Source organism: Equus przewalskii, chromosome 1, assembly GCF_037783145.1.
Source record: "Equus przewalskii isolate Varuska chromosome 1, EquPr2, whole genome shotgun sequence".
Classification (NCBI taxonomy): Eukaryota; Metazoa; Chordata; class Mammalia; order Perissodactyla; family Equidae; genus Equus; species Equus przewalskii.
In genome coordinates this window covers 119,161,911-119,189,152 of record NC_091831.1, presented here as the reverse complement: position 1 = coordinate 119,189,152, position 27,242 = coordinate 119,161,911, and the positions used below count along the sequence as shown (strand labels likewise).

Genomic DNA, 27,242 nt, shown 5'->3' with positions numbered 1-27,242 from the left:
GGCTCATCCCCAAGGATGAGGGGCTTGGCCTGTCACAGACCAGCCATGGCGCAGGGTGGCCACGTGCAGCATCTTGACTGTCCCCTCACCCACTGCTGGAGCACCTCAGCCCCGACCCCTGTGAGCCACCCCCATCCTCCCAAGTCCTGCAGACATCAGAACCAGAGTTGTCTGAAAATGTCTTGTTTTTATTTAAGCACAAAAATTGAAACATAACATATACATTTGTACAAGAAAAAAATATCAGAAAGGAGTTTACGAATCCTTGGTTGCTGCCATCATCATTCAGTGGCTCTGGGGCTGCGAGGCTAAGTCTGAGTGAGGGCTGCCTCTGGGTGGGTCCCAGAGGCAGAAGGTTGGCCAGCTTTTTGAGAAGTTCCCTCAGTCCACACACCCACTCTACAGCCTCTGGAGGACAGGGTGCAGGTTTTAATGTGGACTCCCAGGCACCCATCGTAGTGACACACTTCCCAGGGAATCCCCAGGACCAGTGAGGGTAACCTAGGCTCTACTCGGGGGATAGGGGACCCTGGAGGATTAGTCTGGACTCCTCAGAAAGGTGGCTATTCAGTCTAGCCTGAAGGTTGCAGTTCCCCATTGATTCCCCCTGCCCTCCCTCGGAGTCCCGGAAGCTAGACATTGCTGATGGTGCGGGGCGCCGAGTGGGGTGGAATCTGAGGCCAAGGCAAAGACAGCTGGCCCTCAGAAGGAGAGGATATCAAAACAGAACCAAACAAAGCACACCATGACAGTCAGACCCCAACCTCCTAGACACTGCCAAGGCTTGGCAGGACAAGTCAGGGTCAGCGTCCTCTATCCCTCCCCATCCCCAAATCCCAACCAACCCCATTGCACATTCAGTAAGTCACAAGAGGGAAAGACTCAGGGAAGGCCCCAGAGGGCACAAGGTGTTACCCACACCAGTGGGTACAGGGGCTAAAAGGCTATGAATCTGTGAGAAACACAAGGCAGGGAAGAGCCTGGGGCAGCCAGGCCAGAGGCTCTGGAAGCCCCGAGACCAGCACAGAGCGATCTGGGGAAGAGCTGTCCACTCGCCCAGGCTGCAGCCCATCTACAGGAGAGCCGACCCTTGGGAGGCGACCCAAGCCTGGGCAGGAAGGAAGGACAGAACCGTGGAAGCCACAGGCTGGGTCTGTGAAGCCAGCTTCAGGCCAGGCCTGCTGGGGTAGGGGAGGGAGGAGTGGAGTCCCAGGACCCTGGCAGAAATCAATTCCAGCTGGGGTGGGCCCACGTCAGCTGGTGATCCAAGATGTGTACGTGTGTGTGTGAGAGTGGGTGTGTGGCGAAGAGAACTTCAATCCCACTGCTTCCAGAGAGAAAAGAATCCTACCAAACCACCGCCAGAGAAGAAAGCGTTTTGTTCTTTTTCTTTTCTCCTGTGTGGAAAAAAAGTCCCTGTCCCTCCCTCACTCCCCTTCCCTGGGGCGGAAGGGAGAGCTGGTTGCTGAGGAAGGAGGAAGAGCCATGGCAAGACTCTCCCCAGGTCTGTGCTGGGCATAACCACTGCTTAAGGCACCCATGGAAAGTGCAGCTAGAAGGCAGACGAGAGAAAAGGCTGGGGCAGAGGGAGGAGAGTCAGGAGGACTAATTCCCCTGGAAGGCTCCCCGGGCAGCAGACGAGGCAGCGCTGCGGAAGGTCCTGTTGCTGAAGACGCCCTGGGAAAACTCCTCCTGGGCCTGCTGGAAGCTGGCCCCTGTCCGGCGGTACAGGGAGTGCACCTGGGGAAAGAGGCTGGGGTGAGAGAAGCCCACCCTGTGGGCCCACCAGGAACTGAGCCATTCATGTTATACTCCCAAGGGAGCCACCAGGAACCCAAGCCTGCCTGGCCTCTCACCCAGAGCCTTGGGTAGAGCTGCTGGACCTTTGGAGACCCAGGATGCTCAACTCCTGTAGTGATGAACATCCTCATGGCTACGGCAGGAGAGAGGCACTTGCTTCCTCAGGTTTGCTGTTGGCCCAGCACCCACCACTTACCCGCTTCAAGAGGAAGACCGAGAGCACAGCACAGAGGGTGAAGAACCCAGCCACCACCATCATGATGATCGACAGAGCCAAATGTTTTGGTTGCAGTGTAGACACGGCTGCGATCCAACCACTACAAAGGGAGGAGGAGGCCAGACGGGGAGAGTGAGAGTGGGCCTCAGAGGTCCCTGAGAGGGAGTCTTCTCCAAGTGGCTGCTGTATGCTGACCACCACCCAGGCATCTCCCTGCAGCACAGAGCTCTATGGGCCAGAAGCCCATGGCTATGAGAGGCCAGGCCTCTGTGAAAGCCAACAGGCCCCAGACTGCCCATGGGGAATCTTCCGGCCGTGTGAGGTCTGGAAGGGAGAACGTGGCTGCTTCCCTCACAGTCAAGAGTAGCACTGGGTAGGGCCATTTCCTGCTGTTTTGGGGATTTGGGGACCCCCCCCAAAGCCTGGAAAGCCTGGCTGCTTACTCCTAAGTGCCCACTCTCTGGGAAGGAGGATCACTGGACAACCCACAGCGTGCATCCTGTCCCTCAGCTCCTCCCACTGAGGCCTAGGAACTGACCCTCTGCCTCCAGTCAGTCACATCACCTTCCTGAGCCCCCGTGTCCTCATCTATAAAAGGGGGTCTCTCCACACTTCCTGATTTAAAAGCTTACCATAAAGCTACATTTATCAAAACAGTCTGGTACTCGCATAAGGATAAACATATAGGTCAATGGAATAGAACTGAGAGTCCAGAAATAAAACCATGCATCTGTCATCAATTGGTTTTTGAGAAGGGTGCCAAGACCACTGAATAGGGAAAGAACAGTCTCGTCAACAAATGGTGCAGGGACAACTGGATATCCACATGCAATGACTATCCACGTGCAAAACAATGAAGTTGGACCTTTACTTTGGCCACATACAAAAATTAACTCAAAGTGGATCAAAGACCTAATAATAAGAGTTAAAATTATAAAAATCTCAGAGGAAAACAGAGGTAACTCTTCATGATCTTGGATTTGTCAATAGTTCTTAGACATGACACCTAAAGCACAAGCAACACAAGAAAAAGATAAATTGGCCTTCATCAAAATTAAAAACTTTTGTACATCATAGGACACTATCAAGAGAGTGAAAAAATAACACACAGAATGGAAAAAAATTTTTAAATTACGTATCTGATAAGGAGCTAATGTCCAGAATATATAAACAGCTCAGTGAAGAGACAACCCAATTACTAAATTAACAAAGGACTTGAATAGACATTTCCCCAACGAAAATATACAAAAGGCCATCAAGCACATAAAAATGGCCAACATCATTAGAAATTTAGGAAATGCCAACAAAACCACAATGAGATATCATACCTCTAGGTTGGCTATAGCAGAAAAAAGAAGGAAAATAGTGTTGCTGAGGATGTAGAGAAACTGGAACCTTCATACAATGCTACTGGGAATGTAAAATGGGTCAGCCACTATGGGAAACAGTTTGCTGGTTCCTCAATAGACTTACCGTATGACCCAGCCATTCCACTCCTAGATACATACCCAAAAGAACAGAAAACATGAAAACAAGTATCTGGAAACTTGTACACAAATGTTTATAGCAGCACTATTCATAACAGCAAAAAGGTAGAAACAACCCAAATGTCTATGAACTGACAAGTGGATAAACAAAATGCAGTATAACCAAATAATGGAATATTATTTAGCCATAAGAATGAATGAAGTACTAGTACACGCTACATCACTCACCTTGAAAACATCATGCTAAGTGAAAGAAGCCAGACACAAAAAGTCCCATGGTGTAGGATTCCCTTTATATGAAATGTTCAGGATAGGCAAATCCGGAGGGACAGAAAGCAGTTTAACAGTTGCCAGGGACTCAGGGAAAGAGGGAACGAGGAGTGACTGTTTAATGGGTATGGAGTTTCCTTTTGGGGTGATAAAAATGTCCTGGAACTAGATAGTGGTGATGACTCCACAACCTCTGAATGTACTAAATGCCACTGAAGTGTATGCTTTAAAATGGTTTAAGTGGTAAATAAAATGATAAATTTTATGTTATATGTATTTTACAATCAATAACAAAAAAGGGGGGATTATATCCACCCACCTGTGGGTGTTATGAGGTGAGATGAGAAAGGCTGGAGGCTGCAGAGCTCATCTAGGCAGGCCCAGGCAGGGCAGTGAGGGGTGGAGCCAAGGCCAGAACTCAAGCATTCTGACTCCCCGTCCAGGGTGTAAACAGCACTTATTAATCACAGCCCTTCTACCAGGATCTCACTTAGGGTAATGAGTAATGAAATTAGGTCACCACTTAAAGAGAAAAGGAGCCAGATTAGAAACAGCAAGGTGAGGGGCCGGCCCCATGGCCGAGTGGTCAAGTTCACATGCTCCACTTCAGTAGCCCATGGTTTCGCTGGTTCAGATCCTGGGCACGGACATAGCACCACTCATCAAGCCATGCTGAGGTGGCATCCCACACAGCATAACCAGAGGGACATACATCTATGTACTGGGGTGCTTTGGGGAGAAGAAGAAAAAAAAAGACTGGCAACAGATGTTAGCTCAGGTGCCAGTCTTTAAAAAAAACGAAACAAACAGTGAAGGGAGATAGAAGAGGGGTGGCAGGAGGGCAGCATGCACTTGCTTGGAGTGCAAGGTGGGTCAGCCCCCTCCCCACTGCTCTGGACTTGCCAGCTCTACTGGAGGGAGGGGACCAAAATAGTATAGCCCTTCCAGGCTTGGGTTTTCAGCCACATGCCACCTTGACCTTTCTATAATGTTGCATGTGCACTGGGGCAGAAAGGAAAACACCAGCCATCAGCTTTTCTTTTTGAGACTAATTTTGAGTTGTGGACTGCAGCGCCCAGGAAACTCAAGCCAGCTGTATGCTGAGAGAGAGTAGCCAGAAGGAGCCAGTCCATGAGAGGCTAGGCTCCAACTCCTGATGTACAGGGCATCTGGAAAAGTCACAGCTCAGGGTCTGCAAAGGCCAGGAGAGCCATCAGCAGCTGCCCAAACCCAAGGCTCATCTCGGGCCTGTGGAAATAGCACCAGCTTCCAGGAGGGCATGGCAGGAGAAAAGGAAGAGGACGCCGTCCAGTGCAGGACACAGCCCTGGTAGCCTAAGGATTCAGGCCACATTCACCCACAACACCCTAGAAAGTGGCAAGCAAGGTAAGACAGTGAGCGGCCACTGGTGAAGGACTGGAGAGGGAGCAGGAAGGCACACCCAAGCTGGCACCCCCCACCCCCACCCCAGCTCCCTGCCAGGATAGAAGATGAGTCATCTGTGCGGCATCTCTGGGAGTGGGGAAATGGTGAGAGAGGCCAAACCACCTCCAAAGCGTAATTCCCTCTGCGACGCCCCAGGTCTCACCTGTCCCCCAGGTTAGGGATGCCGACCAACTGGATGACGTAGATCACTATTTGACAAAAAAATACAAAGAAGAACACGAAGAAGCTGAAAGAGTTGTCAGACCTGTGGAGAAAGGGGGAAATCAGAAGTCACAAGAGGACTTGGGGCTCATTCCTCGGTATTCCTCACCTGGTATGACATCTCTCCTCACTATGAGCCAGGTGGCAGGATGGGAGAGTAGACAGAGCTCCAGGGGACCAGCCACACTGTCCATAAGGCCACCGACACACAGACACCCACAACCATAATCAAAAAGGGCTTGCCTTTCACTGCCTTCCAGTTTAAGGGGTCAATGCTTGACCTCTTCCTCAAACAGCTAATAAAGTTGCTCACCCAAAGGACAATATCAAGAGCCTAACACTTATCTGCATTTCATAAGAGGCAAGAAAATCTAAGCCAAAGGTATAAATCTCTAATAATAAAACTGTAGGCCTGGGTAGAAGAAAAGGTATTTGAGGAGTAGAGAACACCAGACAAAACTCTATCTCTGTGTCCTTGAGGGCCCGAATACAGTGAGGGTTCAGGTCCTGCCTGCTGAGTGCAGGGGAGGGTTCAGCCACTGCCCTGCCCCCTCCTTCCAGGGCCTGCTGGGCTCCCAGCCCTGAAAGCATCAACTCTGAGGAGCAATTCCAAAAGCTCTAGGGGTCTTTGAGGTGGACCCATTAATGTCCACGGTGTCTATTCTAGGTCAACTGGTTAAGTACTGGCACTCAGCAATGCTCAAGAGTTACTGGGGAGGTGGGGGGAGGCATAAATGAGCATGGAGAGATAAGCAGCTGAGAGCTTATCTGACTCTGTCAGAGAAATACACTCTAGAGCCTCAGAGGGGAGCTAAGAAAGTCCCCTCCCTCTTCGCACTGACTGAAATCCCACTGCACAGACTGGGAGCAGTGGGAGGGCAAGTAAGCTCCTGATCCCCTCTCTACGTTTCCTGTGCCTAGTCCAGGGACAGTGCCCAGAGCAGACCTCAGGCACAACAACTGAGGAAACTGGCTTTTGATCCCTGTCTGCTCTCACTATGTGTGGGAATGGGAAAGTGAATTTCCCCACCATTTGATTCTGCTCTAAGATTGGAATGGAGACCCAGAGCATATGGCCCTTGGCCTGCCACCTAGGATGCCAGCCATACACTCACCCCTTGCCCTACTCACCTAAAAGCCTTATAGATGGGTCGGTACCAACAAAGGAAGGCACAGGGGGTGAACATCACAAACCACAGGATGGAGAGGCCAAAGTCTATTCCCTTGGTGTTGTCGACTAAGAACCAAGCCAGGCAGGCAAGCAGGTTCAGAAACAGAGTCACTGAATGCACTGGGAAGGGGGAAAGGAGAGAGAGATGGGCTGGTACCAAGGTGGCTGAAGGGCTCCCCAACATGGCAGACCACTCCCTGGAGAGGAAATGAGGTCCATGCTGTGAGGGCAGCTGGAGAAATACGAGAGGACCTTGGTCTGTACCTAGGCAGGGTTAGCTCCCAAATCCTGCTTTTCTGGGACCTCAAAACCAGGGACTAAACCAAGTTCCTAAGAGGTGATGGGACAGCCCAGGTATCTGATTGGTGGCGGTGGAGGGGGGAATGCAGACCAAAGGGCTGATCCTTGGGGAATGAAGTCTTCCTCTCAACAACTCTCCCCTGGCCCTGGATGACCCACAGTGGAGCTACAGGGAGTCTTTGATCCTCACTCCCAGGAGCCCAGGGGCCTATGGGGAGGGGAGGCCTTCACCTACAGAGGGCCTTTCAGAGCAATGAGCTCCACAGGAACTCAGAAGCCTCTGGCTAGTCCCACCCTACTTGATCCGTGGTTACTGGCCCTTTCAAGGAGATTCCCAGGACAGGAAGCAGACTGTGGAGGGCCAGTTATGCAGGTAGAAGGTAACCCCCTAGCCTGGCCTAGCACTGAGGAAGGCTGGAGTCTGCCAGGGAGGAGCAGCCACAGCATAGGTAAAGCTCTCAAGTCACATCCCATTTCACCCTTGAGCTCAAAGTGCAGGAGGGGGACTCACACATCCAGAGATAGTAGAGCATCTTGCATATCCGTTGGTAGTCAGCAGGGATCTCTATGGAGAAATCCTGATAGAAGCAGGGCTTGATGGGGCAGAACGAGGGCAGGGGCGGCCAGTTGTTCTCTCTCACTGTGTGGAAACAGGCGACCAGATGAGGCCCAGCCTCAGCAGCAGCATCGTGGAGTGCACATACAGGCCCAGTTTATGGGCCAAACCAGGGCTCGCAGAAGGGTGCCAGGAAGTGGGGCTCAGGGTCTTCATGGGTATGCAGCGGGATGGGAAAAGGGTGATGAAACACCAACACTCACAAGCTCACTCCAAGATAATGGACCCCAAATGCATGGGAAAACACAGAACTAAATGGCCTAAGTGATTATTTTTATGACAAGCAGCCCTTAAGCACAAAAGTTCATCATCACGAGCAAGGAATTGTGGCACCAGTGCCCTCACTCTATCAAAGAATTTCAGAGCTGGGAAGGAGTGCAGAAGTAATCTGCATCCATTAGGATTACACTGCAGGTCTCCTGAATCCCACCTTATTGCTTTTCCCCAGGACCAACACCATTCTAAGATGATCAAGAGCTCAGCAAAGTCCCCAGGCGGCCCCAGGAACAAGCAGGCTCAGGGAACTCTCCTGTGCCAGGCACAGCAGCCCAGGGCCCGCGGGGCCTCCCTTACCATGTAGGTTGGTCACAGTGTTCTGCAGCTCCCGCTCCTTGCGTTCCAGCTCAGCTGCCTTCCTGTCCAGCTCTTCCTGCTGCCGGAGCAGGCTTGCCTGGGCTGCAGAGGCCACGGCCTGGAGGGAACCAGGGAGGTAGAGGGCAGCCAGACACGAGACATAGGGACAGTGTCAGCCTGGGTAGGAAGTCAGAAGGGCCTTGCCCTATGCAGGGACAGGCAGCAGGGAGTCCCAGAGGCAGTCCCAGCCCCACAGTGTCTTGGGTACCTGAGACCACGACAGAGAGGCCAAGGTGACCTGTCCTCTACTACCTCTGTACCACCTCTGGCCCCCTTAGCCATTACCAGGGCTCTCCTCTCCCCTTCATCCCTGAGCTTGAGATAGAACTCTCCCCCATCCTGGAGTCCAGGCAAAGTTCAGGTATAGTGACTTCTGGGGTATCAGCAAAGGGCAAAAGGCCTCACAAGAGACTGACCTGTAGTCAGAAACCCAGAGACCCAAGCCCCACTTGAAGAGCCTGGAGGGCGTGCATGTGAAGGGAAACAGTACCATCCTGTTAGCAGTGAGTGGGGAGGGCGACACTTGTGGGCAGACCGTGTGTAGCTGGAGTCTCTGGGGTCTATATTTAAGCAGCTCCCCCGCTCCATCCCCAGGAGCTGCCACCTGAGGTCCACCTGACCTGTGACCGGCTACATTCCAGGACAGCCCCTTAGGCTTGGCCCTGCCCTGCCTGGCTTTCCTGATGTGCAGAATCCAAGCTTTTTCCCTCTTCAGGCAGTGCAGGGCCTCCAAGTGAGGCAGCTAGGGGACTCGACATGAGGCTGAGCAGAGCTGGCCCTGGCATTCCAGCTGCAGCTGTTGGGCCCAGTTCCTCATGAAGCCTACACTCCTTTTTAGGGAGCAGATATTAAACTGGTCACCTCGCAGGATGACAAGCCAGGCATAATGTATGTACATATGTGTACACACACAAGTACACACTCTCCAAAAGGAGTTCTCCAAGGAGCCGAGGCTGCCATCAGGAGGTAAACTGCAGGCACTGGGGGCAGAAGCAGGACCACTGACTACACTGGACCATGCTGAGGGTCTTAGCCTCCTCTCCCCAAATCTGTGACTTCAGTTGAACAGGACCCCGGTCCCTACAGCCCACCACCCAGCTGAACAAGAAAGTCACCCCTCCCTCTAAGCCTTGCCTCACCTCCACAGGGTTCTAGGGTCATGGGTGGGGCCTAGGGCCGTAGGGTGCCAGGAAGGAGGAAAGCAAGACCAGTCAGACGGTGGGAGCAGTGTGGGACCCACGAGAGTGCAAAGCCCAGCCTGGGCAGGCTCCAGGCACCTGGCCCTCCCTCGTGTTCATCTACACTTTGCCTACCTTCGGAAGCTCTCGCATGTAGCTGTCTCTGAGACTACTATCTCCTCCTAGTAGCATCTGCCTCTCTGAGAACTCGCTCACTGCCAGGAATCTGGTAGGCAGGAACCTGCTGGCCTGTCTAAGCAGGAGCTGCAACATACAACTCCACTGTGGGTCATGCTCACTGGGGGCACAAGGAGTACGGGGGAAGGCAGGGAGGTGATGGCATAGAGTGTCGGGCAGGAAGCCGACAAGATTCACAGTATTTGGTGAAGGGACAATGGAAAATAGGAAGGCAGGCAGAAATAAGTGAGGTTAAAAAAGAAAGACAGAGAGATTCTCGGCCCTGAGTAAGAGAGAATAAACCAAAGGCCCCAGGAGGATCTGGAATGGCACAACAGGCAAAAGCTCTCTCTGAAGACACCAAGGACCCCAGTCTGGTGAGTTGAACTCAGGTTTTAGTGTTGGTAGTGGGATGGGGGGATGAGGATAAGGGTGACAGAGCAGACCCTTCATGTGCAAGTGACCAACTCCAAAGAGATTATCAAAGAGGCCCCTGCAGGAAAGAGTCAGGGGTTACGGCCCTCTGCCCACCCCCAATCTCAGGACTCAACTACTGGTCTGGGTGCTTCCCTTTCTGGAAAGGAGAAGCCAAAGGGATCTTTGTTAACAGTACCTGGGGGCTTGGCTGGGTTGGTTCCACTGAGGGCTGAAGAACCGCTGGCTGCGAGGGCCCAGGAAGCTGTGTGACAGGAACCGTTGTCGCTGCATTTGTCTGTGTGGGCCAGATCAGAGGAGGGAGGTGAGTGGGGCTCCACTAGTTGGCCATGTTGGGGCAAACCCACAGCAGGGTGAGTGTTGTGCCCCTGCCTGTGAGAGGCACTCCCTTAGGACCTGCCCTGGGCCTCCCCCTACAGCTTCTTGGCCAACCAGTCTTAGGCCCCGGGTAATGTGATGCCTAACCCAGCACCCCTGGCCTTGCTGGATCCAGAGCTCCCTGGCACTGCCCTGCCCTCTTCAAAGAGGGGCCCTGTTAATGGTCCCAAGGGGAGAACTGGTGACTTCCTCATCCTTACCCCTACCCCGAGTTCATGTTAGGACTGTCCCTTTGAGGACTGCAGCTGCTTAGAGCTGTCTCTGTCTCTGCCAAGGCTCCTTGCCCCAGAGACCCCAGCACCACCCAGAGGACCTGGGGACTCAGAAAGAGGACATGCTCACCAACCTCTGAGAAGGGGTTGAATTCAGCCAGGCCACCTTGAGGGGCACTGGTCAGCTGGGTCACAGAGGGATCCTAAGAAGGTGAAAAAGAGCCATTAGACACTGGGGAGAAGAGAGAACCTTGGCAAGGGGGGTCATTACTATCTCTTAGCCCCACCCAGGGACACCTGGCTGAAGTGAGGCTACTGAGGGTCCTTCCTAGTGCCCTGAAAAGCCTCTCCTGAAGGCTCCTGTGCCTGGCCCGTGCCACACCACAGCTGCAATTTCTTCTCCCTTTCTGGAAAAGGAGTTCCATCCAGACGACTTCCCAGAAGAGACCCTGAGCAAGCTTTACACTCTGAGGCCTGGGAATAGACACCACACTTGTTCTTGTTAGTGCCCTTTATAGGTTCAAAATGGTTCATAATATTTATTTCCAAGGAGTTTTTCTTTGGTGGGGAGGGAGGGTGGATGGGGTGGTGCGAGTGGAGACTCACTTTTCACTTTACAACTTTTCTGGACTGTTTTATTTATTATTTTATAGAAAGCATTTATTCCTATTATTATTTTTTTTTTTTTAAAGATTTTATTTTTTCCTTTTTCTCCCCAAAGCCCCCCGGTACATAGTTGTGTATTCTTCGTTGTGGGTTCTTCTAGTTGTGGCATGTGGGACGCTGCCTCAGCGTGGTCTGATGAGCAGTGCCATGTCCGTGCCCAGGATTCGAACTAACGAAACACTGGGCTGCCTGCAGCGGAGCGCGCGAACTTAACCACTCGGCCACGGGGCCAGCCCCAATTCCTCTTATTTTTTTAAAGGACAGTTTAAGATTCTGGAACACAAACATGGTGCTGGCTGCCAGTGCTGATTTGATTAAATCAGGCACGCTTGCTAGGAATAGAGACACGAAGGGCTCAGATGAAAAGCCGGGAAAATGTTTGTTTTTGGTTTTTTTCCTGGATTCTTTTCAAAAAATGCAAAAATGTCCTCAGAACACAGCGTTTTCCTGAGTTTTCAGTCTTCGCTTTTCCATCTGATCTCTGCTGAGGCCAGCCCTTCTGGCCTAGGGCCTGCACAGGGCTCCCTGCCATCTTCTTCACCCAAGCAGCCTCCCTGCTGGCCTGAGGCTGGTCTGTCTTCACCCTGCCCCTCACCAGCAGAGGTCCTATACACCCCTTCCCCAAACATAATATGGTATGGGGCTCAGGTCCAGCTTGACAGTGATGCCTGGGCTCTGGGAGAAACAGCTGTGAAGGACAGGCAGCCTGCCACTGAACTCTGCCAAGGCCCCTGTTACAAGGCCTCACTTAGGCTCTCCTGTCTGCACACCTTACCCGCCCTGTCCCTCACCACTCGTCCAGATGCTCCTGTCCTTCTGGCCCAGCCTCACCTCCACCAGGAAGCCTCCATAGATTGGATTCTTAAACACACTGTTAACATTAGATAGACCCTCAGAGAAAAGCCCCTCAATTTTTAGATGTGGGAATGGATACTCACCATGGTGCAGTACTTGTCCTTGGTCTCAAAATGGGAGCTGGCTCCCTATAACATTTCTAGAGCTGAGGGTCAGCGCTGAAGGTGTTTTCTGACTTTTTCACGCATGCTAACTCTCATCTTCCCACCTGGGCCATGAGTTCCTAGAGACTGTGTCCAACAGGCCCCACGGCCTAGCCCAAAGCTGAGCACACCACCCCAACTCACTTCTTGTCTCTGGATGGGCCTCATCCCCTGCACTCCCACCCAACCTCCTCTGCAAGGAGGGAATGTGGCTGTGTCCTTTCTGCTGGACACCATCCCTGTGTGGTGGCTCCTACAACTTGGACAAAGTGCCAAGGTGAGGTTCAGGAGGCCACCTGAAGCTGTAGGAACTGGCCTTGAGATTATGTGTTGGCTGAACGACTAGATGATTTCTCCCAGAATTACTGGGCTGACTTCCTGCAAAAAAGATTTGGGGTTCAGTATCTGTACCCCTTTCAGACTCAGTAGACACCAAGCCCCAGTGCAGAGTGTGCTAAATCACTGAAATCATATCCACCATCCAAGGAACTGGTTACTTGAGTCTGAGTCACTACAGGACAGAGGGGGGCTCTGGTAGCAGTTCTGCGTGCTGGCATATACACCCGGCCGAGGTGTACAAGTTTAACAAGCACCTCCAGACCCATGAAGAGATTTCATTTCCTTTACCAATGTCAGCCAGAAGAGGATTTGGGGGAGTGGGTGTGGGGGGCTGACTACCCTATCCACACTGATCCTTTCTTCCTTTTCTAAAATCTTAAAGACCGGGTCCTAGACCCCTCACCAAGGTTCACCATAAACAAATCCTGTCTCCACTAGCAGGCTGTAACTCTGCAGCCAGGTGCTTCTGTGTCCAACACTTCTGGCTCCCTAGTGCTTGGTGAAGGGCCTGATGCAGACCAGAAGTAATGTTTGAGAATAAATGCTGCATGCTGTAGGCCCTCCTCTCCTTTCTCTAGGAGGTAATGCCCAAACGCTAGGGCATGGGGAGTGGGGGCACCTGCATCACAGCGGCAGCCCCAGGCCCAGAAGCACCTTGCCTAGAAAGAGCCTGGACCACTGAGAGATGGGTATCTTCCATCTGGATAGAGTCCACCTGGATTTTTCTGAAAGATGTGTGTGGCTTCAGGAAAGCTTCAAGAGAAGCTGAGGCCTGGTGAGAGAGGGAGTGAGGAGGAGGGACTGAGGAGGGAGCTGACATTTACTGAGTGTCTACTACGTGCCAGGCTTACCATGCAATGATGCTATTGTGAAATTCTAGTCACCCTAGAACTGCCCACTGTGTCAAGCTGTCAGAAAAGAAGGTTCTGGGGCTGGCCCCGTGGCCGAGTGGTTAAGTTTGCGCGCTCCGCTGCAGGCGGCCCAGTGTTTCGTTGGTTCGAATCCTGGGCGCAGACATGGCACTGCTCATCAAACCACGCTGAGGCAGCGTCCCACATGCCACAACTAGAAGGACCCACAACTAAGAATACACAACTATGTACTGGGGGGCTTTGGGGAAAAAAAGGAAAAAATAAAATCTTAAAAAAAAAGAAAAGAAGGTTCTACCAGCCTTTCTCCACCTGATTCTTGACAGAATTAAGCCCCACTGCTCTAAGGCATCCACTGTCTACAATGACTTGACTTCTCTCTTGTGCACCTAGAATGGTCCTGGTTACATCCCATCCTTGAGAGAATGGAGAAAACAGTCACTCCAATCAGTTTCTGTGTTCTGTGGCTCAACTGCAAAGCCCTGGCTGAGAAAAGCTACAACACACCTCCTCATTCAACCTCCCAACCACCGTGTGAGGGAGAAAGCCCAGCTCCCTCGTGCAAAATCTCAGGGCTAGTGGCTGAGCCCCATTCTGATTCTAAGTCTGTCTGTCTCCAAAGACACGAGTGGTAAGCCTGAGAGGACAAGGCCTGGGTCCACTTTGTTCAGCAGGGCATCCCCAGGGTACAGTGCCTGACAAACGTAAGGTGCTCTATCAACATGTGGTTGAATGAACGAACCCACTCTGGAGGGACGCTGAGAAGGGCACCGGGAGTGACCAGGATGATTGCTTCTGCTCGTTTCTTTATTTCTGGACTTCAGAGAAGTCCTTAGTGGAGAACACCCTTGGTGGGACACATGCAGAGAGGTTGCAAGTAAGGACTACACTGACTGGCCTGAATGAGGACCCTCAGCTTTTACTCCAAGTCATAAATGGAAGTCAACAGCAGCATCCTTCATTCCTGCTCACCAAGCATCAACTGGCTCGTAAGTGGGTCAAGTGGTTATTTAAAAGGATGGTGAGAGCTAAGTTTCACCTGCGAAGAAGTAACCTAAAACTCCCTGAGTGCCGAAAGGACTCAGACTGACTAATGCCCTTTACTGAATTTATAACAAATATAAAGCTCTTGAACTCACTTCTTCTCATTCAGCAGTGACAGTGTGAGGGACACACCAAGATGAAGAGGACACAGCTTTTGCCCTTCTGGAGTCCACAATCTGGGGTAGCTGAGATAGGTGCACACAGCACAAGAGCCGTGGGAGGAGTGAAGACAGGAGGGGAGGGGAGGGGAGGCCTGGGGAGGGCTTCGAGGGAAGCAGGGTTCCAAGAGGAGGGGAGAAAGATGGGCAAAGACCCAGTCAGTAAGGCCCACCACAGCTCTGGGGCAGGGGGGCACTTCTGCGTAGCTGAGGTAAGAGGGACCTAAGAGAAAAGAGGCAGAGTTATGTTCGAGCTCTGCCAGGAAGGGCCTTGAAAAACACACTTGTTTTCACTGGTTTAGCAATGTCTTCCCATGCATTTCACAGGTCCTGGCTGTGCTCGAGCTTTCTGTGACTCTTCCTTGTTTTCCCACCCTACTCTCCACCCAAGCTCCAAGCATGGGGTTTATTTCAGGCTCCAAGTAAACACATTAAATAAATACCTCATGGACTAAAAAACCCAGCCACACTCTCCGGGGGGCAGAGAGTCACCAATACTTTGGAACTTCTGTGAAGTCCTATTTGCTTTGGAGACATGGCTATGTGTCATAGAACAAGAAAGGGCAATCAGCCCCAGACTGGCCAGTGGCAGGGTCTCACGTGCAAAAAGAGCACAGGTAACCTTGGTACTCTCTGACCCGGAATCTGAGAATCCATCCTAAGGAAATATGACAAAAATGTAAAAATCTGTATCTGCAAAGATATTCATTGCATCAGTATTTACAAGAGGAGAAAAAAAGCAAGAAATGATTTAAATATCCAATGTCAGTGAGCTCAGTATGTTTTGGTGCACATCCCCTCGATGGCCTGAACAGCCATTAAAATCACACCTACGAACACAGGGCAGAATAGGGAAAAGGCTTTGTTACATGAATACCAAATGATGATTTTGTCAAAAGTACCCACATGAAAAGAGACTGGCAAGAAAACACATCAAAATAACAGTGGTTGCACAAGACTGGTAGCAATACGGATGATTTATTTTGTTTTCCAAATTTTCTATATTGTCCTTATGTTATCTTTACTTTAAAAACACACGTACACATATATTTTTTTAAAAGAAAGTCTGAGAACCCACCAAATGAGCAAGGTGCACTCTTGGGCCTGCCGCCCTGCCACAGCAATGATGCACAGACCTGCCGGGAAAAGCGAGTCTGCACTAGCTGGCCTGGTGTTCAAGGCCCTCCCTCACCCGGCACGAGCACTCTTTTCAGCACAGTCTGTCCTCAGTCAGACTGAGCCATTGCCATCTCCTTCCAGCTGCGTCTGTTTACTCCCTACACAAAACCATTCCACACCAAGTGTAGGGCCAGGGCATCAAGAAAAAGCCTTGGTCCCTGCACCCAACAAGCAAACACTACAGAGAACAAAACAGAAGCCAGGGCAAAAGTGATAGCCCAAGGGCCGGCCCGGTGGCGCAGCGGTTAAGCGCACACATTCCGCTTCAGTGGCCCGGGGTTCACTGGTCCGGATTCTGGGTGCAGACATGGCACCGCTTGGCAAGCCATGCTGTGGCAGGCGCCCCACATATAAAGTAGAGGAAGATGGGCACGGATGTTAGCTCAGGGCCAGTCTTCCTCAGCAAAGAGAGGAGGATTGGCAGCAGTTAGCTCAGGCTAATCTTCCTCAAAAAAACCCCCCCAAAACAAAAAAAAGACAGTGATAGCCCATGATCAGTGCTGTAACAAGGTGAGTGCTGTAACAGGGTGAGGGCAAATGCAACGGGGTCACAGGGGAGGGAGGGACTAAGCTGTTGGGGAGAGTCAGGGAAGGCTTTACAGAGGCGGCATCTGAGTTGGATCTTAGGAGACGAAAGAAGTTCAGCAAGCCCTAAGGAGGGAGGCAAGAACAGCATTTGCAAAGACACAGCATCTTTAAAAAGAGCTTACATGTGTTCAGGGAACAGGAGAAGGTTCTGGGGGCTGTGGAGCAGTGTGTATAGAGAGGAGCCAGGAGTGCCAGGGAAGCAGCCTGAAGAGGAGGCCAGGCCAGCCTACAGGAGTTTGGACTTTACCTCAGGGGCATCGGAGGACAAGTAGAGATTGGGAGCAGGGAGTGCCAGGGTCATCTCTGCCAGCAGGGAGGAGAGTGCAATGTGCAAGGAAGGAGGATGGTGGGAAGACTGGCTGGGACACAACAGTCCACTGGGTGACAGTGCAGACTGAATTAAAGCATAACAGCTGGGGATGGAGAAGAGGGGATGGACTCGAGACCCTTCTCAGGTAGATGCCACAGGCTTGGCCACTCTCTGGTTGGTCAGGGTATGGAGTTACTGCAAGGCAAGAGAGAGGGGAAGGGAAGGGAAAGGAAAGAGTTGAGTGTCTGGGGTTGCTAGCTTGGCTAACAGGTGAACAGTGCCCCCACTGAGCAAGTGATCATGGGAGAAGAGAAACAGGTTTTTCAGGAGTGGGTGTGCAGGAGCAGGGAGAGGATCCAAGAAGAGAGCGCCTTGGAAATGCTGGTTTGAAGATCAGGAGACAGGTGAAAGCCAGAGTTCTAGATCTGGGATCGCTGGTATGTGGATGCTATTCTGAAGCCATAGAAGTGGAAGAAATTACTCAGAGTATACAGTAAGAACAAAGTCAAGGACGGAACTCCAGGACCATCCCTAAATGTATGAGACAGCAAGTGAAACCAAGCTGAAGGAGGTGAGAGTTACCAGTGTTAAACAGGCCAAGGACAGAAAGCCTGGCTAAACGAACATGTGTGTCACAAGAAGCAGACATATCCCAGGCCCATGGCTCCCGAAGAGACCACAGGATCTAAAAGTGAGGAGGTGCCTGAGGCTGTGGGGGCGACAGTGTGCACAAGCGATTTTTGGTTCTTGGTGCTCCTTTACCTGAAATATCCTCTCTTCCCGGCTGCCAGGCTTTCTGCTTTCGGCCCAAGCCCCATCTACTACAAGACTCTGCCCTTCCTCCTCAGATCCCTCACAGCTCCTTTAGGCGAGTTTTAACTGCCTCTATCGTACCCACAGTGTTGTCATGATCAGCAAGCAGCTCTGGCTTAGTCTCCTACGTGGGCCCTCGGAGCAACAGGGCTCAGTGATGTGCACTAATGTGTCAGCATCTCAAAGGGGCACTTCTGGATACTCACACCTTGCTAATATGCATGGCACTCTTCTCTGAACGACTGGCAAGTACCCCTTGTTTGTCCTGGTTAAATATTACCATTTCTCCGAACACAGGATTATTCTACACCAAGTGGCTCCAAAGAAAACTTAACAGAAGGGTAGGGTCAAAGTTCACCTATGTCTCTGGCCAAGAACTTTCTAACACCCAGCTTGGCTCCAGGTGCCAACCATAAAGGCAGAGAGACACCCTCCCACCTGGGCAGCTGTCTGGAGTCAGTTAAACTATATGAACATTGCCATTTTCAAATTTCTTGAGTCAATGCTCCTGTTCCACAGGAAAGTTCTACCACTTCCATCTGGTGGTTTTGAGAATTCCCAAAGTTACAGTCAAGCTGGAGCCGATCCTCTCTGAGAAATGGCAAAGTGCTTAGTGTCTGTTCAGGGAACTTCTTGTAACTTTGTTCATACCCACATCACGTTTCTGCCACCACTTTCTCCTCCCACAGGACAGAAATGTTTTAAATCCTTGGGAAGCAGCCAGGCCACTAAGATTATCTTGTAACTGCGAGGAGGCAACATGTGAGAGTGATATTGTGTAATCTGGCAACTCACAAACACTGAAAGGCTTTCTCTGTTCAGCACCACCAGCTAGTCCACTCCCCCTCCTCGAGATCGATGCTGCCTGCCTGGGTAATCCGGCAGAAAGGCCAAGGACAACAGCAGCCCCAGCATCTGCCTGGGTGATCTGCTTGTTAGTGGACAGCTGGAAAATAAAATGCACAGTACAGTGCCAACCTATAGCCCTCTACCTCTTCATTCACTCAACAAGACATAACGAGAAACGTTCGGGAGCAGACAGGTTGGAATCAGTGCAAAGCAGGGACCGACATACCCAAAGGGTACAAAGCAGATGCGCCATTGTTAACAGAGGGATGAGGGTGTGCCAGTGGAGGTTGTGAAATTGGCAACACTTGGCTTGCAGTTTCCTGCTTCCTCTTAGGAGTTGGTAAAACCTCTGCTGCACTCTTGTGACTTAACTCTCTACTCACAGCTCTTACTGTGCAGGAAGTTTTCTAATAACCCAAATTATAACTATACACAAGGGAGAGGTCATAAAATCCCATGCCCACAGTGTGGGGTCGGGATGGGAGTGAGAGGTGGGTAAAGAACATGGGTAAGGAAGTCAACTTAAAGGCCCACTGGGAGTTTCAGGGGATATTACAAGAGTTAACAGAAAAAGGATTCCACGGTTGAAAAACTCTTAGAAATGCTAGATCAAATAAAGTTGAGCAAATGTCTTTATTGTAGGATTTCTCAGAACCTTTACCCAACAACAACCCTTTTCAATCTTCAAGAAAAATGGACGGGATGGCCCCATGGCCAAGTGGTTAAGTTCACACGCTCCACTTCGGCAGCCCAGGGTTTCGCCCGTTCGGATCCTGGGCGTGGACATGGCACCACTCATCAGGCCATGTTGGGGTGGCGTCCCACAGGCCACAACTAGAAGGACCTACAGCTAAAAATACACAACTATCTACTGGGGGGTTTTGGGGGCAAAAAGGAAAAAAAATAAACTCTTTAAAAAAAAAGAAAAATGGAACTTATTTGACCCCAGAACCTTGAGCAGCTTTCAAGACTGGTATTACTCAAAACATGTGCTGCTATAAAGTACTGTCTTTAAAAGCACAATACAGTCTGCATTATTTCATCCCCACCCACTGGGAAAAGAAAAACTGGTTAGCTAATACTAATTTACTAGTTTCACCACTACCAGTACTCTCATTTCAAGAATGATGACACTGGTGAAGTTACATTGTTTCCTCAGCTGACCTAAATAACCCCAAGGCAGTTTAAGACCAATATCTGAGCTTCAAAAACTTTTAAAACAGCACTGGCCTGGGACTGAGACCCAGGTTTGGGCCCCTTCCTGCTGCTAATTAGCTGGGGACTCTAGCATGTCCCATCCTCACTGGGGTCTTGGTTTCCTCATCTCTAAACTGAAGGGTTGGAATAGATTTCTGAGGATGTTCCTAGCTCTCATAGTCCACCAAGGACTCGGAACACTAAGTATATTTTCGTAACCCACCATGGAGTGACAGAAAAAACAACTCTGCTCTGAAGGCTGACTAGGTGTGACAGTTTCTGAGCCTATCTTCTCCCTACCTGCTCTCTCCTGAGCTCTGTACCAACACCCTGGGTAAATGAAGCTGGGCTCACACCCAGTCACCCAATGTCCCAGCCCTGGCAGTCAGGGAAGCAGACAATACCATCACAAGGAGAGCGAGGGCAGTTTTCCAGAAGAAGGAGCCTGGTGGCCTCAAGTCCAAAGCTCCTTCTCCACAGAAGTGTGTGCCAAGAGGAAAAACCCAGCCCAGGATAGAGAGGAGGAAAATCGTAGGCAGCCAGCCCTCTTCTCCTCACACAGCATTCCCACCAGATGTTGCTGTTTACGGGACCACAGTTGCTTCCTGTCCTGCCATATCCTGGGGCTGCGTGATAGACAGACTCTCTTGCTTGAACGCAGAAATTACTTCTACCACAGTTTGCACAATCATTTCTGGGGCTGAAGATGTGGTTTAAGCCTTTCAAGCTGCTATTAATACAGGGCAGAACTCAGGCCAACTATCTTGCCCACTGCTGGCACTGGGGACAAGTTCTCTGCATCATTAGACAGCATACTGCCTATGACTTTCAGATAGGGGCAGACATTTCATTTCTGACTCTGACAGAATAAAAATTAAAAAGGCAAATCATCACACAGCAGACACACCAAAAGGCTACTAGATCCTTACTAAAACTCAAACTCCAGTATTATACAGCGGTATTGTAAAAAGCAAAACAGTTACCAGAAGACACTGGCAGGAAGAAATTCAAACGTTTTTTCTTTACTCAACTACTAGAGATGACTGCATTACATAAGAGCCGAGGTCTTGCAAAGGTTCTGTCAAGAAGCATTAAGCTACAAGAACGTCTGGAATTCCCTGTTGCAAAGAACAAGCCACCAAAATTTGCCTTGAGAGCTCCTGTTGGCTAAGTCACTTTGACACCAAGAAAGCAGCAGACATTTTTCACTCTCCTGACAGCACATAATTGTTTCAGTTAAGTCTCCTTTGTCTTTGCTCTGACCCCTGAAGGGATTTAAGGTGGGAAAGCTAATGCTGTGAGACACAGGAAGGACCCCTCCAAGGACTTCCTCTATACCTGCAGGAAACTTTGAAACTGTTAATGACCAAAAGAAAGTACAAGCAGGATAAGTTCATGTGCCTGGTGACATCCTGACAGGGCAGAAACCTCGGGGCTCATAAATCACTAGTCAGCACAAGCAAGCTTCCCTAGAACTGGTTTCGAGCAGACATGAAACGAGAGGCACAGGAGCTTTGGAGCTAACAAGAGTCCCAGTCCTACATCAGGAAAAAGGAATACCCCTGTGCGCTCAGCTCAAAGGCAGAAAGGTCTTGGCTTTAAGTAGGAAGATTGTTTCTTTCTCGATCACCTGTTCCAAAGGTCAGGCCAGCTCATAAGTGACTGCGCCTCAACTACCCTGCCACCACACACAGGCCCATCAGACCAACATTACCTGTGCTTCAACACCCTCAGAGCCCCCTCACTTCTCTTCTCTCCCTAATCTGGGCTGTCCTGTCCGGCCAAAACCCAGTCCAAACTAGACCTATGACCAAGGAGTGGAATTCTTATCAAGGCCACTCTCTCAGCTGGGCTTACCTTCTCACCCTCTCCCAGCCTTCCTTTCCTGACAAATCTCAAGGGCTCTCTTATAGTTTATAGGTCAGTTTGGCTGTTGGGTGGGTGGGTGGGGGGTGTCTTGGGATTTTCCCACATTTCTCCATCCCACCAGAGGCTTCCACTTCCTCATTATGTTGGGGTCACTCCCTCTCGTAAGGTGACTCAAGGCAGGTATCTCCCCAAGACTGCGGGATGCGGTAGCCACACTTCCCCATCAGATGAAGTCGCTTCTCTCCCTGACAGTACGGGATCTCCCTGACCGTACCTACTCCAGTCCCCTTCCCCAGCAGTGTCTAGTCAAAGGGGCTGCGTCCCAGGAGCTGGAAGATCCCACTTCTTCCCAGGCTACAGAGCCCCGCCCCTCCGCAATTCCACCTGCTGCTAGTACCGCCCTCCAGACGCTACGATAGGCCAGCCCTCAGAGCTCGCTGTCCCATTGGACAGACAGCCCATCCCTCCTACGCCACGTCTCCCGGCTCTGGCGAAAGAGGCCCGGGCGGTGGCCCTCGGAACTAGAGAGAGCTGTGAGCTGGTAGCTCTACCTGGAAGGGGTTTACGTCCACTGGGTCCGCAAAGGGGTTGGTATCGAAGGTCGACATGGTGGTCGGGGGCCGAGGGGCGAGCTCCGCAAGCGCTTCTGCCTCTAGGCACCCAGAGCCAGCGGCACTCCTCGGACAGACCCTGGACTTCCGGGAGCTAGGCAGCCGTTCCAGCGCAGGCGCAATGCCCTCCCAGAGGGGCGGGGTCATGCGACGACACAGAGGTCCGCTCCGCCTCCCTGCCCACCCCACTGCAGAGCGGCGGTAGGCGTTTGGTTTCCATCCGCTTCTTCTATATTCCTGTGCTTCAAAGTGGAGGCGGCACAGAGGCACTAGGCAGCCAGAGATGGAGCCGGAGCTGGAGCCGTTCCCAAATGCCTCGGTCTGATAGCTTCCAGCTTTGTGTTGGAAACTCCCCAAAGTGGAACCAGAACTTAACCCCTTCACTTCTCTGGAGGGCAAGTTTGGAAAGTCGCACTGCTTCAGGAAGGGGCAGGACGGTGAGCCTACTTCGGCGGGAGTGGAAAATGGAGTTCCTAATCTGAGAGGACTTCGATCTAGGAAACGGTTCTGGTGGTAGGGGCCGAGGAGAGGGGTTCTTTTCGGAAGAACCGGCCGTGTAGCCGTCCCCTACACTAGCTGACCCCTGCATCTTTTAGGCCTCGCCCCCTGATGCCAAGTTTTATCGTTTTAGGGATGAGCACCCCTGAGCCCAAACAGGTTTAGGGCCTCAGCTGGGATTTGAATCTGGGCATCAAGCATTTATCAAGTGAACGAAGGAATTCAGCAATAGAGCCATCAGCCATGGGGAAGGTGGTTGATTCGCTCCCCACAAACACCTTATTTATTCATATCTCTCTGGCTTTGCTCATCTCCGCTGCCACCGAACCCAGCCACTGTCATTCCTTACCCTGGACTGGTATAGGGCTGCTAATTGTCCTATTGTTCATGTTGTAACCAGAAATCTATGTAAAGGGGACAAAATTATTGTGGGACTTTCGGTTTAAAATCGTTCAATTAGGGGCTGGCATGGTGGCGCAGCAGTTAAGTGCGCACATTCCGCTTCAGCGGCCCAGGGTTCCCCGGTTCGGATCCTGGGTGCGGACGTGGCACCGCTTGACAAGCCATGCTATGGTAGGCGTCCCACATGTAAAGTAGAGGGAGATGGGCATGGATGTCCGCTCAGGGCCAGTCTTCTTCAGCAAAAAGAAGAGGATTGGCAGATGTTAGCTCAGGGCTGAGCTTCCTCAAAATAAATAAATAAATAAAATGATCTGTTTATAAAAAAACAAAATCCTTCAATTATTTTTCCATAAAGGCCCATATTCTTAGTTTGGCCTTAAGGTCCTGCAGGATCGGCCCTCCACCCCCCCCCCCCCCACCCCTTCCTGTGCCCCTGCATACCAGCCTTCCTAGTGGCTTTTCAGTTCCTCAAACTTCCCGTGTTCCCTCCTACCTCTTTGCACATGATGTTCCCTCTTTCTGATACACTCTTAGCCCATGCCCTCATCATCCCCTAGTTAACTCCTACCTATCCTTCAAATCCAAGCTCAGATGCCCCTTCCTCAGGAGTGGCCTCTCTCCACTCTATAGGTTAGATCAGCCTCCCCTCCCCCAAACCCGGCTGCCCCCACCCCCCAAACTCTCATATTACCCTGTACTTTTCCTTCATAACACCTCTTGCAGATTGCAATTACACACTTGTACAGGGGGTTACTTGTTTATATCTGTCTCTCCCACTAGACTATAAGCTCCACAAAGGCATGGGTGGCACTAATATAGTACCAAGCACATAACAGGTATTTAGTAAATATTTATTGTTTCCCTCATCCATTTCTCTTACCTTCCTCTCCCCTGGGTAAATCTCAATGATCCTTTAGGGTCCAGCTCAACTTTTCTCCAGGAAATGTCCTCAAGTGGGAGGATGGGAAGGGATCCATGTTTGTGTCCCCTTAGCATCCACCTACCCCTAACCCCTCACAGCCACCATCAGAGGGCAATGTAAAGAAAAACTCTTGTGTTTCTCCTTTGCTACTCACACAGAATACTTCTGTGACCAGACATGTGGGTTTTTTCCCCACACTAACCAATTCTCTGACAGTAGCTGGGTATCTCACATTCAATTCAGTTCTGATACTATCTACCTGGAGTTAGTGTCAGATCCTACAGGTTAAGTAAGGGCTCAGTCCCACAAGATTGCTCCCATCTCACATGCCAATTGAAAGCCCCAGGTTGTCACCTATACTTCTGTAAATCAGGGTCCCCACGACCTCCTCCTCAGGTTCAATAATTTGCTAGAATGGCTCACAGAACTCAGGGAAACATGCTTACCCATTTATTGTATAATAAAGGATATGATAAACGATACAGATGAGCAGCCAAATGAACAGATACACAGGGTAAGGTCCGGGTCCTGAACACAGAAGCTTCTGTCCCCGTGGAGTTGGGGTGCACCACCCTTCCGACACGTGGATGTGTTCACCAATCTAGAAGCTCTCCAAACCCTGTAGTTCAGGGTTTTTATGAAGCCTTCATCACATAGGCATGATTGATTAACTCAATCTTCAGCCCCTCTCCCCTCCCAGGAGGATGGGGAGAGGGGCTGAAAGTTCCAACCTTCTAATCATAACTTGGCCCTTCTGGTGACCAAGCCCTTCCTGAAGCTATTGTAGGGGAGGAAGACATTTCCTCTTCCCAAATGTGGGTTCGTCTGGCCGGAGAATGAATTAAATTCACATGAGACAGAATAGCAAGAGAAAATTAAACAAAGTTTTATGAGGAACCATGGCCCGGGGCCTTTCTTCCCAAAGGAAGAAAGGGCACTGAAGAAGTGGGGTACACAGAGTGGTTATATACCCCCAAACAGGATATTTCACATATGATTGAAATGTCCCTCCCACAATACTCACAAGATTGCCCTGTTGGCACAGCTCTTGATGGACACAGCAGGTAGTGGGTCTGCTATCTTGGTGGGTGTAGCAGGAGGCAAGTCTATTGTCTGGAGCTGGGAGGTCACAGGTGAACGCAGCAATCAGTTCCTAGCCTAAGGAAAGATGCTTAATCCTTAAAGAAATGCCAAAGTTGGGAGGGGGAGGGAAGTCAGTTACAGGAGGTTACCAGACAAGCACAATAAACAAATGCAGATTTAAGTCCTTGCCTTTGGCATTGATGAAGAGTTTCTAGAGAGAAGGTCATCTCCTTTCTTCTTCCTGGTACAGAGAGGGAGGCACCTTTTACAGATAGAGATTTACCTTACAAATGTAAATGTGTCCTAACAAAGGGCAAGTTCCATTCCTCAGAGCCTCCTTCCCTGTCCCAGTTTGTCAAAAGCAATCAGCCTCAAATAATTCTGATGCCAAAGAGACATATCTTGGGGTGGCCATTTCCAGGTCCCCACACTATCTAGGAGCCCATTAAGAGTTGCCTCATTATGGGGCCGGCCCCATGGCTGAGTGATTAAGTTCACGTGCTCTGCTTTGGCGGCCCAGGGTTTCGCCAGTTCGAATCCTGGGCGCAGACATGGCACCGCTCATCAAGCATCCCACGTGCTTGGGATCCCACATGCCACAACTAGAGGGACCCACAACTGAAAATACACAACTATGTACCGGGGAGCTTTGGGAGAAAAAGGAAAAGTAAAATCTTTAAAAAAAAAAAAAAGGAAGAGTTGCCTCATTCAAACAAAGATGCTCCTAGCATCTTTATTGCTTAGGAAATTACTAAGGTTTTAGGAACTCTGGCGAGGAGCTGGTTATTATATCCCAATATCGTAGGCAGCATACAGAGATCTTTGCTGTCTGCAACCCGAGAGAACAGTACACATGACATGAGGCTGTCCTGCTTCCTCCTTGTCCACTCCAGCCTAGTACAGTGCTTGACTAGTGAAAACAGAATGGAACTTGATATCACCAATGTGCAGCCTGCCCACCCATCTGTCTCTGAAGACCCCTGGGATCTGTCTATTTTCCTATGAAAGAGACATCATGCATTTATTCACTCATTCACTTATTCACCAAGGGAGAAGGTATAGCAGATTGGACGCCTATGCCCTTGGACCAGTTCCTTCCCCTCTCCAAGGTATATTTTTCCCATCTCTAAAATGGGGCTAATGACAGTGCCTACGTCATAGGGTTGTCTTGAGAATGAAGTGAGAGAATTCTTGAAAAGGGCTTAGCATAGTATCTAATGCATAACAGACAGTAAATTTTAGCTGCTATTATAGCTTGAGCCCTCAGGTGGGCACTGGCAAAAATGTGAAGCTGAATTAGACATCTAGTAGGGAAGAGAGAGAGGAAAGCAAATCATCACTAGATAATAAAGTGTGATCAGTTCTACTAGACATAGACAAGAGTTAAAGATAAAAAATTCTAGATTTTCCAAACACCCTAGTTTCCCTTACAGATATATTTTTCTATGTGCAGGGAGGGTGGTGTGGGTTGTGGGCTCTGCCTATCCCAACTGTGAAAATTAATGAACAGAAACCTCATTTAAAATGGAGTTGAGGGGCCGGCCTGGTGGCACAGTGGTTAAGTTCGCACGTTATGCTTCTCGGTGGCCCGGGGTTAGCCGGTTCAGATCCTGGGTGCAGACATGGCACCACTTGGCAAAAGCCATGCTGTGGTAGGCGTCCCACATATAAAGGAGAGGAAGATGGGCATGGATGTTAGCTCAGGGCCAGTCTTCCTCAGCAAAAAGAGCAGGATGGGCAGTAGTTAGCCCAGGGCTAATCTTCCTCGGAAAAAAATGGAGTTGAGAGGCCAGAAAGGGGACCTCTCACACACCTACCACTCAAGGTCAACACAGACCTCAACAGGAAGAGACCTACCTTGCATCTCCAGTAGGAAGTGATCCTACTTTACTACCTCAGAAGGAGAAAGGAGATTTCTCCTTGCTCAGCAACAGCTCAGCGAACGAGTGACTGTCACAACTCAGCCAATGAAAAGCCGCTATACTGCAAACTCCCAGTCTCCTCCAATAGACTCTTCATTTATAACAGCGCCTCCCAACTCCCCCTTCTCCCCTATAAAACAACATAGCTCTCCTTCGTTCTCCAGATTTGCATGTGGTTATCATAGATTGCATGTTTCAAACTGCAATTCTTGGCTATTCCCAGATAAACTCATTTTGCTGGTAAAATAAATGGCTGTTTTATGTATTTTAGGTCAACACAACCACCTAAGTTCTTCCTTCCGTGTGCAGAGATATTATGAGGAAATGACTCTAACTCTGGCTTCAGTGGTGGTGGTAGTGGGAGGTACTCCAAGAGTCTCCTGTGCTTAAAGTAATCCCTCATT

General features: G+C 50.5%; 1 protein-coding gene across 2 annotated transcripts; it reads right to left on the bottom strand.

Annotated features, from left to right (window-relative positions):
• Positions 1–167: 167 nt before the first annotated feature.
• Positions 168–23,236, bottom strand: SCAMP2 (secretory carrier membrane protein 2). 2 transcript variants are annotated; one of them, XM_070575006.1, is made up of 10 exons: positions 21,952–23,236; positions 10,656–10,724; positions 10,110–10,208; positions 9,455–9,583; positions 8,082–8,199; positions 7,404–7,532; positions 6,553–6,712; positions 5,363–5,464; positions 1,997–2,117; positions 168–1,740 (listed from the first exon to the last, which is right to left on the bottom strand). In XM_070575006.1, exons 1-10 carry the CDS (start codon positions 22,156–22,158, stop codon positions 1,606–1,608), a joined length of 1,269 nt encoding a protein of 422 aa, XP_070431107.1. In that variant the 5' UTR covers positions 22,159–23,236; the 3' UTR covers positions 168–1,605. The 2 variants fall into 2 exon arrangements, with proteins under 2 accessions (XP_070431107.1, XP_008520465.2); XM_008522243.2 differs by lacking the exon at positions 9,455–9,583.
• Between the last annotated feature and the right edge of the window lie 4,006 nt (positions 23,237–27,242).